At 40.6% G+C, this 20665-nt stretch overlaps 1 protein-coding gene across 7 annotated transcripts in view; it reads right to left on the bottom strand.

Annotated features, from left to right (window-relative positions):
* The window catches only part of SGIP1 (SH3GL interacting endocytic adaptor 1), a 1140118-nt gene that overhangs the window by 947018 nt on the left and 172435 nt on the right, over nt 1-20665 (bottom strand). For all 7 annotated transcript variants that reach the window (XM_085602350.1, XM_085602347.1, XM_085602346.1 and 4 more), the window contains exon 2: nt 13250-13313. In XM_085602350.1, coding sequence (XP_085458476.1) covers nt 13250-13313 — 64 coding nt within the window. The remainder of the gene's footprint in view (nt 1-13249; nt 13314-20665) is intronic.

Here is a 20665-nt window from a genome sequence, read left to right on the forward strand (position 1 = left end):
GGGGTATTGATTTTCCCCTTTGAGTTACATTGAAAAAGAGGAGATTGTAGACAGGAGACAGATCAAATAAAGCCCATTTGAGCTTAAAAACATTGGACGTTTCCTGGCTGAATCGGGTCTGTTGGCATGTATGGTTGTACTACCATTGCCTCTTCCTTCTGCCCACAATGGTCTATTACATTGCCACAGCCTCTCTTGCAAGTCCTGTATTGTTGGTTTGTTGCCCCTGCCCCCCTTTCCACTGCCCTCCATAGTCTGTTGTGCTGCCACGGCCCTTCCTGCCTGCTCAGTGTGGTTAAATTGTTGCCTTTGCACCCTCCTACCTGTCTTCAATTTTCAGAGTCCGTGCCCCTGGCCTCTGCCTCTCAACAGTATCCTAATGAACAACTAGATTGCTAAGATTCTATATTTATTACAAAAGTGTGGAACGCCCGACGTCATCTTGATGTAATCAAAACTGTAATACCTAGAGAATTTCCTTTAGAAATTACATATATGAGAGGGTCTTATTGGCATCAAAATTATGGTTAGTGCTCTAAAAGACTAAAATAAGGACATATTTTCTGAGTTTTCAAATAGCGACAAAGCACTTTTAAATTATTTGTTACCTTTATGTTTTTTTATCCAGTTGACCACTTGATTAAATGTTGCACTTAGGGGAGAGGATGTGGTGTTACTTCCAGAACTGCAGACTTTGCAACTGGGGAACCAGGTTGGAGTTTCTGCTTCAGCTCGTCATTCTGTGATTCTGGTCAAATCACTTAGTCTCCCCATGTCTACAACCAAAATGAATTTGTTCTTGTGTGATGTAACCAATGCTCATGTAAAGCGCTCCAATACCTGACAAGTCTGCACTATATAACACTGCAAAAACACAAAATAATACGTGTTTTGCACACTTCTGTCATTGGGCTATATTTGGGCTACATCTGGGTGATTTTGGGCTACATTTGGGCTCTTTTGTCTCCGGTGGCCACCTTGGGAGATTTATTTGTTATGAAGTTTCCTAATTTCCTCATGTACTGCAGTCGCCTCAGTAGGAAATGCTTTCAGTTTTTTACTTTGATTCCATCATGAAGGTATTCCGATATGTCACACATTTGCCATAAATTCTGAATGTTAGCACTCTAGTTGCTCATTAGATCACTGTAGTAAAACTACTGTTCACCATGGAAGTCTGCTCCTGGTATTAAAAGTGCATGTTTCAGTCTGCATGTCAGAATGTTTTAATGAAATAGAAGAGGATTTGAGAAGTCACTCAAAATGTGCCCTCATTTTCTTTCTTCAGCATTAATCATAATTTCTATGGCAAAATTAACCCCCTCATTGTGTTCCTTTTAAGTGTTACCAGTTTATTCCAATCAAGATGGCGTCAGGTGTGCCATACTTTTGTCATAATGAAGACAGTAAGCGCTCTAGTTGTTTTTAAGAACACTCTGGGACATTCTGTCATTGGGCTATACTTGGGCTACATCTGGGTGATATTTGGGCTACATTTGGGCTCTTTTGTCTCTGGTGGCCATCTTGGGAGACTTATTTGTTATGAAGTTTCCTAATTTCCTCATTTACTGCAGTCTCCTCAGTAGGAAATACTTTCAGTTTTTTACTTTGATTCCATCAAGAAGGCATTCAGATGTGTCACACATTTGCAATGAATTCAGAATGTTAGCACTCTTTTTGCTCATTAGATCACTGTAGTAAAGCTACTGCTCACCAGGGAAAACTGCTGCTGGTATTGAAAGTGCATGTTTCAGTCTGCATGTCAGAATTTTTTAATGAAATAGAAGAGGATTTGAGAAGTCACTCAAAATGTGCCCTAATTTTTCTTTCTGCAGCACTAATCATACTTTTTATGGAAAAATGAACCCCCTCATTTTGTTCCTTTTTAAATTAAATGTTTTAAGAGTTACCACTTTAATCCAAGCAAGATGGCTTCAGGTGTGCCATACGTTTATCATAAGTAGGACTGTTAGCGCTCTAGTTGTTCTTTGGAACACTCTGGGAAGCTGCAGTAGAACACAAAGGAATCAACTGACAGTCTCTGCCCTTGTTGGATGTACATGTTTTACTGAGAATGTCAGACTTCATTCTCACATGACTGATAAAGATAATGTGAATTTACAGAAAATAAGCTCTCAGTTTAGCTTATAGATCACCTTCCAAACCTCTGTGGGAAAAGCATGAGAAAATATTTTTCTCTCAATCATGACATCCCAGCAGAAGGCTTTTTCACATGGTGAAATCACCTTAGAACATACCACAATTCCTAAAATGAGTATGGTACCATCAACAAATGATTTATAATGTAACTAAAGTCTTAAAACCTTCTATTAACTGCAATGCTTTTTAATGAGGTGCTATCATGTATATTGGTCCCAAGATGGCTGCCAACACTTCTTGGATGAAGTGCTGACAGCCAATCAGATCTCAGGATGAGATGTGTGGTTAGGCTCCGCCCACATATATATATGATTTTACTTTTGATTTTCTCAGGAACTACTGAACAGATTGACACCAGACCTGCAAAAGGCACATCCCTGACCTGAGGACTACCTCTCTGCCAAATTTCAAGTAATTCTGTTCAGCCGTTCGGGCTGTACCTTGGACTAAAGGTCCCTATGGAAAATTGCATGGGGAAAATGTGTTTTGGGACCCCCCTTTTTTCTCAGCCCCCGCTTGACGAATCCCCCCCGAGACTTTCAGGGTAGGAGCGGAGCGCCCCACCTATTTTGAAAATTTTGCGAGGATTCGTCAACCGGCGCCAAAGTTATTCCAAATAGAATGTTGCGGATTTCCTATGGAAACACGGTCCTAACTATAACTATCTACTGGCGACCGCCAGTAGATAATTTTATATATATATATATATATATATATATATATATATATATATATATATATTCACTGAAAAAAACCATAGGTTTCAGGCCTGATATAGTTGGGAATTAGCATTTAAAAAACCTTAGAAATTCACTGAAAAAACAATAGGTTTTAGGGGTGTTATAGTTAGCTGGACATTTCACTCGAACAAAACCATTGAAATTCCTCCGAAATAGTTAGTTGTACTAACTACATCTCGCTCGCCCGCAATCCACTGCTGATGATGTCACATATTACATCATTCATGACATGGTCAGTGACATGACTGATGTCATCAGTGATGTCATTTGAGATGTCATCACTGATGACATCATCCAGAGAATGTGGTTTGGTTCGTTATTTAAATATGTATTATATGTATAGCAATTTGCATTGAAGAATGAGTGGATATATAAATATCTGGATGGAGGATTTAGTAGCAGTGTGATTGACTGTTTACTTGACTAATTTATAGTGTCTCACTAAATATATTGGATATTGACTAAACTGTGTGAATATCTGTATCACTTTGTAAGTTGTTGTGTAAACTGCTGCACCAGTTGGTTACTAGCTACGTGAAAGTCTATATTATTGATTGATTAGTTAACTGAGTATTTGTATGGGAGAGTGAATGTGTGTGTGGTTCGGTGGGGGGGGTGTGACTGCCCAAAGATGTGTGAATAGTTGATTCAGTAGGTATATGAAGTTAAAACTACATGTTATAACAGTTGTTTGGGTGAGTGAATATCTTTATGGGTGTGGTGATGAGCCAATACATGTCTCAATGGTACATGTCCAACAAACTAGGAAAATAAAAGCCAGTGTATGTGTCAGTTGTTGTATATAAATAAGTATATATATATATATATATATATATATATATATATATATATATTTATTTATTTATTTATGGATTTGTATTGCGCTAGAATCGACTCTTCGAGAGTATCTCTGCGCAAGAGGAAAAGATCTTTACCGCTACAGGAAACGCAAGGTACAGTTCAGCTCAACTTGGTCATATACTCCTAAAATGATAGATAGTGATTAGATGATTAGAGGATTACTAGAACAAATACGTTTTCAGCTTTTTCCTAAAGATCAGGAATTCTGAGCATTGCCTGAGCTCCAACGGTAAATTGTTCCATAATGTTGGGCCTACCACTGATAGGGCTTTCCCGCCCTGTCTGCTCCTCTTAATGGTGGGTACTTTGAGTAAAAGTTGGTTACTGGACCTAAGAGTTCGAGTAGGGTTGTAGGGAATGAATTTGTCTCTCCAATAGGAGGGTCCGGATCCATGTAGAGTTCTGTGAATAAGGCAGCATGTCTTAAAAGTAACCCTCTTATGGATAGGGAGCCAGTGCAGACTGTCGAGAAGTGGTTTAGAGCGTGTTCTTGGGGGGGCATTCAGCACAAGTCTTGCCGCAGTGTTCTGAATCACCTGGAGTTTCTCTAAGACTCCCTGAGTAGCTGACAATAGGAGCCCATTGCAGTAATCCAGGCGACTCAGCACTAAAGCCTGTACCAAGGTTTTCTTAGTGTAATCAGGTAATAGTGGGAACACTTTGCGTAGTAATCCAATGGCATGAAGACATTGTCTGATCACCCAATTACCATGTTGTTTAAGAGTGAGCTCCCGGTCAAGACGAACCCCTAGGTTCTTTACAACCGGCTTGGGTTCAGGTGCCTTACCGAGTTCACTTGGCCACCATTCAGGAGTCCACAGATTTTTAACCTCCCCAAATATATGACTCAGTGATTGTATGAGTGACTGTATGGATAACTGTATACTTGTAATAGTGTTTTTATAACACACTAAGTATGATTTATTATCTATATGAATAGATGAAGTGGTGTTTATAAGTGTATAGGTAAGTAAAAGTAAGTATGATCCATTGTTTGCATAAGTGAGTAGGATGACTTCATAAGTGATTAGGATGTGTGCTGGTGTGTAATGTCGATATAGGTGTATAAGTGATCGTGTTCTATTGATCATTGACAGCATGTATGAGTGAATCTATAGGTAAGTGATTAGATAAGAAATCACTGAGTGGGTGTTTAGAAACTTGTATTGGTGTGTCAATGGTTTTAAATCTGGCACTCTGTATTTTACAGTGAGTGATGAAAGGTTATACTATCGTATGATGAGGTGTATCTGATTGTCACGTGGATGATGCCATCAGTGATGTCATCAGTGATGTCATTTGAGATGTCATCAGTGATGTCACTGACCATGTCATGAATGATGTAATATGTGACATCATCAGCAGTGGATTGCGGGCGCGCGAGATGTAGTTAGTACAACTAACTATATCGGAGGAATTTCAATGGTTTTGTTCGAGTGAAATGTCCAGCTAACTATAACACCCCTAAAACCTATTGTCTTTTCAGTGAATTTCTAAGGTTTTTTAAATGCTAATTCCTAACTATATCAGGCCTGAAACCTATGGTTTTTTCAGTGAATTTCAAAGGCTTTTTAAATGCTAATTCCTAACTATATCAGGCCTAAAACCTATGGTTTTTCCAGTGAATTTCAAAGGTTTTGTAAATGACAATTTTTAATGTATTAATTATTATACTGATTTTTTTGCCGCTAGGGCTACAAAAAACTCCTTTGAACAACGTATTCAGGTTCTAAGCGAGCTACGCCAACAAAATTCTTCTAGAAAGATGTTTCAATCCTTATTGACCATGTCAGGGGATATTGTGATCGCTGGCGACTTTAACGTCTTAATGAATCCCAATCTGGATTCATCGTCTCAACAAAAAAAACAACTTAAACCTAAAAGTTTTTAGACCATCTCTAATTATAAAAGACTATTGGATCTCTCTGATCATTGGCGTCTAGATAATCCCTCTAAAAAAGAATATACTTGCTGGTCGAGTAGATTTAAGTCCTCATCTCGTATTGATTTTGTTCTAGCCTCACGTAATCTCAGGTTAGGCTATTCCAGTACGGTCCATAATGTATTCTCAGACCACGCTATGCTCATCAGGGAATTTATTTTAGGGGATACTGTAAGGTCTTCCAAAAGATGGGTCTTTAATAAATTATATCTCAACGATGAAATATGGGTCTCTGAACTTAAAGATATGATTAGAGAATTTATAATCCGTAATACTGGCACCGCCCCTCTCAGTATTATCTGGGATGCTCTAAAAGCTTTTATTCGCGGACTCATAATTACAAAAGATGCTGCCACGTCTATTGCCGCTAGGGCTACAAAAAACTCCTTTGAACAACGTATTCAGGTTCTAAGCGAGCTACGCCAACAAAATTCTTCTAGAAATATCAAAGATCAACTAGATGAAGCTAAACGCATATTCAGTTCATATTTATTTGAGCAAGGAGAGGCGTTTTTTTGTAGTCAATATCAGAAAATCTACGAAGAAAGTAATTTCACGGGTAGATTTCTGGCCTGGCAGGCTAAAGAACAAGCCGCCTCCAATTTAATCTCTGGTTTAATCTGTCCCGTCACTGATCAATATGTGACTGATTCCGAGGGGATAGGTAAGATAATGCATTCTCATTATCAAAAAATATAGTTATGTGCATGAAATCGATCACTTAAAATTAAAAGCATTTCTGAGAAGGGAGGTGATCCCTTCTCTTTCCGAATCTGAGCAATTTAATATGGTTAGTGAATTTTCCCTACTAGAAGTACAATCGGTAGTGAAAGAACTCCCATCAGGAAAAGCCCCCGGCCCAGATGGACTACCTGCTGAATTTTTTTAAGTTTTTTTTCCCGCCTTCTCTGATCTTTTTCTACAACTCATCAACTCGATGCTCTCTGGAGCCTCCATCCCATATTCGTTTCGCGAGGGCACGGTGGTCAGCTTTCTGAAGAAGGGGAAGGACGCTAAGGACCCTAATTCATATCGCCCCATTACTCTTAAATTCGGACTATAAGATTCTTACTAAATTACTTGCCATCCGGTTTAACCATATTGCCCCGGATTTGATCCATGAAGATCAAAATGGGTTTATCGCTGGCAGACAATTGATGACTAATACTCATTTTCTTTCGGAAGCCTTGGATTATTTTCAGACACAGGCGATTCCAGCCCTAATTATGTTATTTGATGCGGAAAAAGCTTTTGATTTGGTGGTCTGGGAAACTCTTTATTATTTTGCAATATTTTCACATCCCATTAATTATTATTAATTTTATTCGCAATCTTTACACGGGTGCTAAAGCTAATATCATTAATTCGACAGTGGGATCCGTGTCAGTTAATCGAGGTACACGTCAGGGTTGCCCTCTATCACCCATTCTTTTTGCCTTTTTTATTGAACCCCTCGCAATTGCAATTCGGCAATGTGCCGAGATTTTGCCTCCGATTCCATCAATGTCAAAAATAAAACTTTACGCTGACGATATTATGCTTCTTATTAAATCTGATTTGCAGTCTCAAGTTTGTGTATTTCAGCTCTTTGAGGAATTTGAGACTCTCGGGGGATATCGTATCAATAAAAAAAAAGACAGAAATATTGATCTGTGGTAACCATAAACCTGAATTATATCCGGACCTAAGGAGCTGCATTAATAATAAGCCTAAAAGATATCTAGGGGTCTTTTTTACAGCCTCAGTTAAAGATCTTTAGTCTTAAGTTTGAACCCCTCCTTCAGAAAGTTGGCTCAATGCTCACTCGTTGGAATAAATTACCATTGTCAATCTTGGGCCGCGTCGCTTTGATTAAAATGTCAATCTCTCCGTTGTTTAATTTTCTGTTTTCAACGATTTCCTGCTTTCTTTCGGGTACTTTTTTTTCTAAAGTCGAATCTATATTTTTGCGCTTTTTATGGGCGCACAAAACGCCTCGCATCGCGCTGAATACTCTTTATGAGGATTTGGATAATGGCGGTCTCGCATTACCCAATATTAGAGATTATTATGATGCTTACTTTGCTCTGTACTTGACTCGATTTAAATCTCTAATGTCAAACTCCAACGTTTTTATTAGTTTTTTTGTTGACTTAATTTTCTCAGAAAGTCAAATTTCTCCCCCTCTCCAGGTTACTAAATCCCCTAAATTGGTCAGGTACAAAATAATTGCTTGGTTTTTCAGGAAACGCACGGCCATGTTAAAAAGATATTCTTTATCCTTGTTTCATTCCTTGTCTCCGTGGATTAATCTACTTTCATTTGATGGACAGGCGTTTGGTTCTGATTTAATGGGTCACTGGACAAAAGCTGGATTTAGTACAGTGGGTGATTTTTTACAAAATACATGTTGGATAACTCCGATGGAGATGAGATTACTTATTCCAAGAAATTTTTTGTTAATTGGCTTCTATACTCACATTTATCAACTCTTGCAGCGATATGCCCCCACATTATTTACTCAGATCTCTTCATTAAACAACGATCTCTTTTTTAATTATAACCTTGTAAGGAAACCTGGAGAGTGGAAACGCTGTCTTGCTCAATCAAGACAAAGGGATCTGTGTGCCAAAGCTGTAAAAAAATGGTGGGAGCAAGAAAATCACGTTTTGACAGTGTCTACATGGCGAACTATTAATAAGCTGAATTTTTCTACATTAAGGGGAGCCAATTGGCGTAGAATGTTATTTGTTGGAAAATGGCTTTTGTATCGTACTCCGGCGGGAATAGCTCAAATGTATAGTAGTTATTCTTCAAATTGTTTTCGATGTTTAAACTTTGCCCCTGCAAACTGGACTCATGTAATCGCTGATTGTAGCTTGGTTAAAACATTTTGGGACGACATTTTTGTTTTCTTAAGCTCTAATTGTTATATTCAGATATCCTTAAATGTCAATCTGATGCTTTATGGTTTTGATTCACATCTTAATCTGTTTCATTGGTCCAATTAGTCTATATTTGTATGGCCGTTGCTAGATCTCTGCTACTTCAAAATTGGCGTACAAATCAAATTCCATCCATATAGGAATGGCTTTCCAAAATGCTAAGAGTAAAGAGGAGTGAGCGAAGTTACGCTCTGACGACTGGGGGGGAGGAGGAAATTCGATAAAATTTGGGGGACCTTTTTTGATTAATCTTTTCAAATATTGTGTTTGTCTTTTCACTATGGTTAATTGTAAATTCATTATGTGTGTATATTCATTGCTGAAAGCAGGATATTTTCTTTGCGAAGATTTTTGTGCTTCATTTCTGTTTTCATTGTATATATATCGTATCTTATATTTAGTATATGTATGACACCATTCAACTTCAATAAAAAAAATAAAAAAATAAAAAAATTGTTATACTGATTTTTTTTATACTGATTTACTACATTTTTAAAACTATTTAGATATTTTTTTTTATTACATTATAATTACATTATACATTACAATACAAAATATACTTTCTCAGAATGAATTACTTTAGTTTAAATACTTGGCAAATAGGCAACAGACTTTTAAGTATAGTAGTTACAGTTGTTGCAATGGGCAACACAATTTCAAACACAAAGCAACATTGAGCTCAATGTGAATTTCTAGTTAAATGCAATTAGTTACTTTATGGATTACTTTTCTAACCACAGGACTGGATCCTAGATTCAGTCCTTGGACATCTCCTGTAAACAGTTGAGTAAAAGCGTTTTAGTTACAGTAGTTATTTTTAAGGAATATTATTTTATTTTAAAAGTTGACACTTCGAACATTTTTCACATAGAATCACCAATGTTATCCTACGGCAGAAAATTCACTTAGCAGGTAAGTAGTGTTATCGTTACTTTTTCTTACTCAGTGGTGGATCCTGGACCCAGCACTGGCCAACCTCCTGTAAACAGTTGAAAGAATGTGCTTAAGTCATACAGACGATTTTTTAGGAATATTTTTAGTTTGTGAAAATAGACACTTAGAAACTTTTCTGCTGAAAACCACACAATGGATTCCTATGGAAGGAAATACAAGTTACTGGTAAGTACGCTTTGAATTACTTATCAGGGTCAATGTTGGTCTAAAAGACGCAGCCCTGGGTTCTCTCCTGATAACAGGTGAGTAAATCGGAATTCGTAGTTCGGCTGATTTTAGAGGAATATTTGTACAATGGTAAAGGAAGGGGGCGGGGCCTGAGGTGACATGTGCAAACACGCCCTGTGGCGCGTTTTAAGTTGGGTAATTAATCCCTCTTGAATCCTGAGGTCCCCTGTTGGCAACTTGCCCACCAGGTACCTCCAGTATGCGCCAGGGAGCTGCGTTGCAGAGAGGTGTTTAGAGGGCACGCCCCTTTTTACAACACTCTGCAACACAGCTCCGTGGCGCTTACTGGAGGTACCTGGTGGGCTAGTTCGCCCCTAGGGCACCTCTCGATTGAAGAGGAATGAATCCCCCCAACTTAAAACGCGCCACAGGGCGTGTTGCACAGTATCGCCTCAGGCCACACCCCCTATCTTCACCACTGCGTTTTAAGTTGGGGGATTAAGTCCCCTTGAATCCTGAGGTCCCCTAGCGGCCAACTAGGCCACCAGGTACCTCCAGTAAGCGCCACAGAGCTGCATTGCAGAGGTGTAAAAAGGGGCGTGCCTCATTACACCTCTGCACAACGCAGCCTCCTGGCACATAATGGAGGTTCCTGGTGGGCTAGTTGGCCCCCAGTATTCAAGGGGAATTAGTTCCCCCTCTGCAAACGCACCAGGGGGCACGTTTGCAGAGTTGTGTAAGGAGGGGGTGTGGCCTCTGGACCGATCCAGTTTTTTTTGTTCTTTCTTGTTTTTTTGAAGGGGGGATGTGTAGCCCCTCCATCTTTTTCTATTTTTTTGGCCCTGGGGACCCCATTCCCCAGGGCCTGACCCCAATTTTTATTTTTGAAAAAAAAAAAAAAAAATCGGGAAGGGGGCCACGTGGCCCCCTCCCGAGGCCATAATTTGCCCCGGGGACCCCATCCCCCGGGGCATGGGCCTTTTTTGTAAAATTGGTTATGGATGGGGGGCTGCATAGCCCTCCTCCTCTGGCCACTTTAAGGCCCCGGGGACCCCATCCCCAGGGGGTGGCCATTGTTTTTTTATTTTTTTATTTTTTATTTAATTTGGGTAGGGGGCCGCGTTGCCCCCCTCCTGGGCCACTTTTGGCCCCAGGGACCCCATCCCCCGGGCCTGGCCTCTCTGAGACCGTGGGGGGGTCCCCAATCCCCCCACGGTCCCAGCCGGCTCCCCGCCTCCTGCGGGAGCCGGCATTGCTTTTCCACATGGGGAGCAGCTAACATGCTTCTACCCATGTGGAAAAGCAATCTGCTTTGCTTCATTGAAGCGAGAGCAGGTTTCCCTGCTCTCGCTTCAATGAAGCAAAGCAGTTTGCAATGGCAGGGTGGGAGCCGCGAGGCTCCCGCCCTGCCATAGCAAACAGCAGTGTCCCAGGGGTGGGCACCCACAGCCCCCCTGGGGTGTGGCGGTTCCCAGGGCCAATACAAGGCTCCAGGAGGGAGGCCGCATGGCCCCCCTCCAACATGTATAAGTTGCCCCGGGGGGTGGCGGTCCCCGGGGCTAGGGGGGGGCCTGAGAGCCCCCCCCACATCAAATCATTTTAAGCCCCGGGGGTGGTGGTCCCCGGGGCTGGGCGGGCTGCGAGCCCCCCCACCTATGATAGCGAAGCCCCGGGGGGTGGCGGTCCCCAGGGCTGCGGGGGGGCGTGTGCCCCCCACATATACAATCTCGGAGCCCAGGGGGGTGGCGGTCCCCGGGGCAGGGTGGGGGGGATTGGAAACCCCCCCACACTTTTTTTTTTTTAATTAAGCCCCCGGGATTTGGCCCCCGGGGGCAAATTAGAATATTCAGCACGGTAGCCCGCGCTGAATTTTTTTTTTCTTTTCGGCCAAAATTTGCACTGGGTGCGCGAATCTCACCGATTTGTTTTTTAAAAAAATTCTCGTTTTGGCCCTGGGGGTCCTTGTGGGACCCCCTGAGCAGGCCCACTTGTCGCGTTTTGAGCCTTTTTTTCGGTTTTCTTGTGCCTCGGTTCTACCGAGGCACAAGATGGCTGCCAACACTTCCTGATTCAGAGTGTTGGCAGCCAATTAGCATTCAGCTCGTGCTCGGGAGGGTTCGGGGAGGGTGCGCGGATCCTCCGAGGCCATGGATATATGTATTTTTAACTCAGGCACTACTGAACGGATTAACACCATTTAAACAAAAGGCACGAGTCTGAACTGAGGACTACCCCTTTGCCAAATTTGGTGTAATTCCGTTCAGCAGTTCGGGCTGTAGCTGCGTCAACAGGTCCTATGGGAAAATGCATGGGGAAAACGCGTTTTGGGACCCCCCCTTTTTTCTCAGCCCCCTCTTGACGAGCACCAATTTTCAGGATAAGAGCGGACCGGAGCTGGCCAAAAGTTTGGAAAATTTTGCGAAGATTCGTCAATCGGCGCCAACGTTATTCCAAATAGAATGTTGCGGATTTCCTAAGGAAAATAGGTCCTAACTATATCTACCTACTGGTGACCGCCAGTAGGTAATATATATACACACACATACACATATACACATTGATACACATACATACATCACTAGTGGTGGTCTCCTTTTAACCTTTTCTATCCTCTGTAAAGCACTCCAACATTCATCAGGAAGAAGTCCTTGCTATAAAACAAATGTATAAATAATTCTGCTAAAGCCCTCTGAATTATTGACACAAAGGCATTATTTACACTTCAATAAGTTATGCCCTCATCCATGAAAGCATTTAAACAAGAAAAAGCACTTCAGTAAAAGTAGAGCCACGTGGCACACTTACTGCATTTTTCTTCAAAATGTACTAATGTGGACCAAGATGCCATTCATCATGAAAGCTCAAATATGCGAGTATTAATTGCAGAGGGGATTGGAGAACTGTGAAATACACCGTTTGGACTGGAATGTCCTCTGCCAATACCAGTGGGAGGAATATCACTGCTTAATCATGATTCATGATTGAAAGGACCATGCATTTGTAATTTCTGTTTTCAGAACAAGTTGCAAGCTGAGTTTCCTACTGTGTTTAAAACGTTGATCTTTTTTTCTGCAGTGTTTCAAACTACCTTGAAGTAAGTTTGGCACTACATCACTGTTCAAAACGTTACATCTTCTAAAATAGTTTATAATGTATTCCATTGCAAAGATTACATATTGATTGATGTGAGAACAAATACACTTTACAATAGCATCTACACCTCATAACTACTTCTGCATGATTTCAAACTAAAATATCAAAGCAAGGTCCCAAAAACTACATAAAAAACTAATTTGAATAGCTGGTTGCTATTTTTCTCCATCTTCCTTGTAGTGGAAGCGAAAATTGCTCACATCCAGTTTGTTCAAAGTTTCTGCATTAAATACACTATTTAAAATGTGTTCAATCTAGCAAGGAGAATACATAAACATTCTTAAAGCAGTATAGAAACATTTATGTTACAATACGGTTATATCTATGTTTCTTGTTGAAATACATACTGTGAATCAGTGTCCTTTTCTTTCTTTCGCATTCCAAATGCTTTTCGTGTACGTTTTTTCAGTCCTGTGGAAAGGATAACAATGATCTACTGTTTTATGTCAAATACCAATCTGGAAACATTTGACAGGGTAAATAATACATTAATTGAAAAAAAAAAAAAATTAAATTCCTTAATTTGAATAAAAAAGTTTAAGTGCCAGTTTACCCGGGTGAGTAAATGCCAATGGTACGTGTGATACGCAAAGAAGCAAACATTAAAACTTTGTCCACTAACTTTGGTGAAATATATATTGACATCCAGAAAATCAAATTCCATAACATTATTAGACAAACTGTTTAACGCTACCATTTTTCAAAACCAGCAAGCATGGTGCCTTCAATGTATCCATGCAGCAATCTGGGAGGACGTCAATCCATCTGAAACAATTTAAGCATTGTGATATGTAATCTTAGAATACATTTAAACTGTATCCTTTTGTTCCACAACCAAAAGAAAACATGGAATTTTAGATCCCAGTAGGCAAATAAGTAGAAGTTGTCCAGTCTGGTTCACAGTCTGATACTTGAAGCAGTTAAGGGGTGAATACAGGGGAGGCCATCTTGGATGAGCTTTCTTAATAAAGGTTTAGGAAATAGATTAGTAATCTTGAGGTCATCCTCCCAGCAGGAACCTTAAAATATATGCGTAAGTAAAAAAGGACTGTAGATGTTTATTGGAAAAGCAAAACTCTTGAGCACCCTTACCAACTAAAAGGATAGCTAACATGATTTTGGAAAAAACATTATTATGCATATGGACATTTGGGAAAGCAGAAATAACTGCATGGTTATTGGCAAGAATTCATTTGTGGGCCACACATCCAGGCAGTAAGTTACATGAACATTTAAAAGACTGCTATCGGATACTGTTGAACCTGTTGGACACCTCCGAAACGGATACAATGCATACCAGGGAAACATTCAACCAGGGAAATAGCAAAAGAAGCTATGATACTAGCCTCAGAACTGCAGCTAACCATATTCTTTCATGTATCACATAGCTTGAATTAACTGCTTGAGCCGCAATAACACTTCACTTGCCATACATAATCAGAGGAGTTGTTCAGTCATTGAACATTACTCAGAGAACAAGATGGAAAGACGCACTAAGATTCCCTTCTATAAATGTCGCACATTAAGAGTTGCGGTGAATATATACACTACAATGTGCCATTAAGCATTAGTCAGCCATCATTACCAGGCAATAAGCATCCAATTAAGCTATCAATTGAGATAGGTCCTTCAACACACTCTGCATTGTTTTACATATATATTCTATGAACATAGGGATTATATATATTACTGCATGTTTTGCAAACAGGTGCTTGTCTCACAACAGTGTAAAGTCACACCCAGTGCTTACACTACTGCCATTACTAGGAGTTATTAGACTAAACACAGCTTTAATTTCTTGATTCATGGCCCACTGGAATGGCAGTGCATGCGCTTGATGACCCTAGGGGACAACACAGAAATGACAGCACAACCTGGACTCCCTATCAAAAGCAGGACAGCCCAAGCTGACCACCTTTAAATCCACTGTGAACAAATACCTTGTGATAACCAAACAGTTTCTGAAAACCTGTATTTGAAATTGCAGCCACAACAATGTGTCTGAAAGGACAGCTTATTATTGATCAAATTCAAAAGGTCAACCAATCTCTGACCAAGCCCGATGTAGTCACCCTGGGGGTCCCACGGGGAGCCCTCTCACATATTCACTTCAACTTACTCATGGAACCTCTAGAAGGCTCCTTCTCATCCTCTAACATTTATCACGTGTGCAGATGACACCCAATTGTACCTGAAAATCTCCTCCCCAGATGACTTCATGACCAGTATTAGACCTAGCATCCTTGGTTTCCCCTGACTTTTTGCCTCGGTCTCCTGTATTGTTTTGGTGTGCTGGACTTCGGTTTTGCTGCTTTAGGTACTCTGGGCACTTTGCCACTGCTGATCAGTGCCCAGGTGCAAGGGCTCCCTGTATAAATTGTAGTTCTGATTGGTTATCCATGAGTGGCATATTTGATTTACTGGTAAGTCCCTAGTAAAATGCACTGAGTGTGCCAGGGCCTGTAAATCAAATACTACTGGTGGGCTTGCAGCACTGGTTGTGTCACATGAGTAGCCCTGTAAGGGTGTCTCAGACCTACCACTGCAGTGTCTGCGTGCACAGTTTTAACTGCCATGTCAACCTGGCAAGTGCACCCACTTGCAAGGCCCTAACCTTCCCTTTTCTGTAAGGCAACCCTCAGATAGGCCCAAAGTACCCCCATGGGCAGGGTGCAGTATATGTGAAAGTTAGGACATGTGCTGCTAATAATGAAATACTATGCATTTAGTTTTTCAATATTGAAAGGCCGTCTGTCCCAACTTGGAAGCTGCCTTGTAACATCTTACAAGTGTAACTTTCCACTGGGACAATATAGAGAAATGGAGTGTAGGCTCTCTGGACTCAGAATTTAATATCACACCTTTTAGTGGAGGTGGTTTTTAAATTGTGTGTTTGAAAATGCCACGTTTAGAAAGTGGGCATTTTCTTGCTTTACCATTCTGTGTGCCTCTGCCTGATTGGGTATTCACCGTCTGGTTCTGGAGTGACAGGAGCTGGGGATGCGCATTCACTGTAGACAGCCACTGAGGGGGTTGATATGTGTCTTGCCTTTCCTGGGTTACTCCTGGCCTGGCTGACTAGACCCTTCTGCATTTGGAGTGGTGGGAAGAGTTTTCACTAGCACCTGAATAGGCCATGTCTACTCTGCACAATGCGGTCTCCACCTCTAGTAGCGAAGGTGGACCAGGGAGGACAGAACTGGTTTTTACTGAGCTCAGAGACTCTAGCAACAAAGACTACAAACACAAAATTGGGCATAAATAGTAGACCTAAAACCCCAGAATTGTAGATCATTTCTGGAATCAAGAGGAACCTTCTGCCAAGGAGAAGAGCTAAAGAGCTAAGTGGAGGAGACTGACCCTTTGCTGTGTGTTGCTTTGCTGGGTTGGCCTCCAGTTGCTGCTTCTGCCAAGGAGAGGGCAAAGACAGGACTTTACTGTGAACCTGCTTGAGAAGGATCTCCAAGGACTTGTGCGCAATAGCCTCCTGTTCTGAAATCTCAGGGAGACAAAGACTTTATCCACAGCTTCCTTGAACTCCACTGCCTTGAGTTCTGAACTGCCAGGAGGTGCCTATTCCATTTCTGGGCCCCTGGAGGTTGTTACTGCTACAGGAAGCTATCAAGAACTGAGGATCTGAAGAAAACCAACACTGCGCCCTGCCTGAGTTTTCCGACGCATCACCGATGTGCAGGAGAAATTCCTGACGCATACCCACGTGCAGGTGAAAAAACTGACGCAGTGCCTGCCAGCGGCCCGAGAAGCCACAGCACGCAGAGTCCTGTGCATCGATCTCCGATGCCGAAGATCACCGCACCAACTCCGACAGAGACCCTGCTGGGTGGCAAGAAAAATCAACGCATCGCCGGTTGGCGGCTAAAGAAATCAACGCAGCACCTGGTGTGGTGTCACTGCACCGCCTCCAGCACGCCCGATTTTCCAAGTCTCACACCTGTGCGTTGAATCTACAACAACGCTGGGGCTGCAGTAAGAAACCGATGCATCACCTCCCCGCACAGTAAGAAACCAACGCATCACCACCTCTCCAGTAAGGAACAAGCGCATCACCTCCCCTGGAGCAAGGCACCAATGCATCACCTTCCCTGCGCGTAAGGAACTAAAGCATCACCTTCCCTGCTGTTTTTTGTGTTTGTTATTCTGATGCATCCCAGATACTTTGTGTTTAAAGTGACACATCCATAGTTTTCTACGGACAGGACTGTTTCTACCTTTTGAAAGTCCGTTTTGATATCTGTATGTTGGATCTTTGTCATTTTGGTTGGTTTAGAATAGATAAAGATACTTTATTTTTCTAAACTGGTGTGGTGTCCATTTGTGGCGTTTTCATTGTTACTGTGGGTTACATAGAAATGCTTTATACATTGCATCTGTAGTTTAGCCTGACTGCTCTGTGCCAACCTACCAGAGGGTGAGAACAGGCCAATTCAGGTGTGTACTTTACTCAACATGACTAGAAGCAAGGGTCCCTACTTGGAAAGGTGCAAGCCACTGCCAGCTAAAGACCCCCCCAACACTATTCAACAATATACACAGAATTGGCTTACTCGTAACCATCTCAAACTTACCGCAATCAAAACGGAATTCCTCCTTATTACTCCACCTAAACACAATCTCAAAATCGACCCATGGATGAAGCATCTAACTGCTCACAATTGCACTCCTCACCTTATAGATAATGCAAGATCTCTTGGAATTATACTAGACAAACACCTGCATATGTAGAACCACATCAGTACGCTACCAAAGGAGCGAACTACCAGATGAGCATCCTAAGGAAATTAAAACCCTTCCTCCCCCAGGACAATCTTAAATCTGCGGTCCAAGCCCTAGTCATTCCCAGGCTCGATTATGGAAGTGCTACACTCAGTGGCCTACCCAGATACAAGCTGGCCCCTCTACAGACCTCTGAACGCTGCTGCCAGACTCGTCACCGGAACAAAAAGAAACAAACACATCTCCCCTGATCTGGAATCCCTGAACTGGCTCCCTTTATGAGGCAAGAATTCAACTAAAAATTGCATGCATGACTCAAAGCCCTACATTTCAATACGCCCAGGTACTTGGCACAAAAGGTAGATTTATCAAGGAGATGTATATCATCGTGAAGTACCAGCTCCCTACTGCTGAAACCACAGATTTTTCACAAAACGAAAACATGCAACAGAGCCTTCGAGTATAGCACGGAAAATGTGGAACTCTTTGCCGAAGGAAATCGGTCTGATTCGGTCTACCGCCTCCTTCAAGATAGAAATTAAATCATTTCTGATGAACAAATGGTTAACCTAAGATCATACACCGTGTTGATTACCCTTGTATATTTTCATTTGTTGATCAGAACTACTATCCTACTGATCTCCTATGGAAGTCCTGTTCCTCAATTTGTTATTTGTCTCTGATTGTATTTATCTCGTATTTGCTATTATTTTTGTGTCTTTACTGGTTTCCTACTCCTACCTCCTGTAAATCGCTCCGATACCCTCACGGATCACATTGATGCTATATAAAACGTTATAAATAAAATAAAATTAATGATATAAAAAACGTTTAGAAACAAAATACCAAGATTATATAAACAGTCAAGCCAATACAGAGCTAAAGAGCAATGTTGCAGTTATTTTAAAATATAAAAGCATTACTAAACATGGTTACAGATTGAAGTAACTTAAATGTTTTCCTCTCTTGTGGAAAAACTGGTGCTCGAACTAGAGCAACTTCAGTTTCAAGCTCCTTTAACAGACATAAACATATAATTTTGACACGTGGCTATGCCATTACTTTACAATTTATAAGGTAAAGGTGTTCCTCCATTTCGATCCCTGTAGTCTCATGGCCGTAGGACTAATTCCAAAAAGTTCAATGTATACAAAGTTAAAACAAGTTTTAGATTGAGAGTATGTTACTGAAGACTCAGCCTCAAAACACAGGTGTCATAAACAGCTTCAAAGTCTTCCAGAACAATAGGAGACTAGATAACTTTATTTACGCAGAAATTAAATTTGCTATGGACGATTGTTTTAGGGCTCTAAGGAATGCAAAGGAATTCACTGATGCTGCCATCATAGAAGCAATTCTTCAATGGTCTTTTTTAGGCCAAAAAAGATAAAAGTTTAGTTCACCAACAGTTTAGTGTTACCTTGCAAACTGGAGTGGATTAGTACTCTCTACAATTTCACCCCAATATCCAAAGTTTGCATGCTACTCTCAAAATCAAGCCATCGTCCATGTGTAAAAAAAAAAAAACACCACATGTTAGACAGGTAACTGATGGCCTATTGTGTGTATAAAGAGGCAAGTGTTTAACTCTAACTGAACCAAGCATAGTGTCATGGTATTTGTGGTACCGAAGATAGCTGGTTCATCTTTTGGAAGTTTAGACTGTCTCAAGGTCATTAGATCGATTTGTTTTTCCAGTAATATCCTATAAAACCCAGGACACGCAGTATATCTATTGGTGTCTGCGTGTCTCGTCTCATCGGGCCACCTAACTGGGTTAGACTACAATTTGTTTTTAGAAGTTGCAACTTATACTGCAATAGGTATCTAAAATATGGAACTTCTTGCACTCCTCAATCAGAACACAACTTACCACCCAATCCTTCAAGAAGCCTTAAAGTGCTAACGTTTCCTATAGTCACAAACATAGCAATCATACAATCATACAATCATGCCTGAAAACTTGCAGGTGAAAATACTCTATTATTCAGTTAGAATGTAGTTATATAACTTAGATCACACCCGAGTATAAACTTCAATGTGAAGATTGATCAGTTTAATATTGAAACTTTAATGAGTTTATAGTGAAACAATGGGACAGCATTTTAATTTATATTTAGAGCTGGGCCGTCTCCAAGTCTAGTTCTCACTGCACAAAACCGCTAGTAAATAAATAAAAATCAGGCCTCGTCTCTTACCTTATCTAGACAGGTAAAGTTCAAGTTCAACTTTATTAATGTTTAGACACTTTTCTTTAAAATACACATTTTAAAACAGGTTAAAATTGCATTTATTGATGAGTAAAGTATGTGAGTGGTGGTGGCCACTTAAAAAACAAATAGTATAAACCTAATATGATCACGTTTCAACAATAAAAGACTCCGCCACAGTAGTTTTCATGGACTTAATGATAGTTTCACAAATAAGGTGGAAAAGCTATAATTTTCTGTTTGCTATTGAGACGCAACAAATTATAGAAGGTATAAAGAGAACATTTAATCATCATGCAAGCTACACACTATGCCATGAATTAATACTTCATAAAGCCACCCTTTTCAACAATGCTTGAGAGACTTGCACACTTGTCTGAATATTATACTTTAAAAGTAAAATCAGAAAATGAATATATAACTATTACATATTAATAGGTTTATTCAACATCAACAAAAGAGCCTGCAGAATGCAGTTTTTGAATTAACCCCATCTAGTGTCTTTACAGATGATGTATAATCTGATCCTTTTTAGTACTATTGACTTTACACCAAGGTACCACATCTTTCTTTCACTAGTGGACAGTTAAAAAAATGCAATATCTTAATCTTGCCATCACTTAAACGTTTTGGACACTTAATGTAAAACTATTGTCTTACTGTCTCCCTATTAAGGGAATCCCTAATTGTCAGGGGCATTCAACATCTATGCCACAATATCCATCAATGCAGGGGACTTTATTAACAATGAATGCCTAGTATATATATGTATTAATTTTCATATATTTAAACCACCATACCACGTTCTCTTTTGGCATT

The sequence above is a fragment of the Triturus cristatus genome, chromosome 4_2, assembly GCF_964204655.1.
Source record: "Triturus cristatus chromosome 4_2, aTriCri1.1, whole genome shotgun sequence".
Lineage (NCBI taxonomy): Eukaryota > Metazoa > Chordata > Amphibia > Caudata > Salamandridae > Triturus > Triturus cristatus.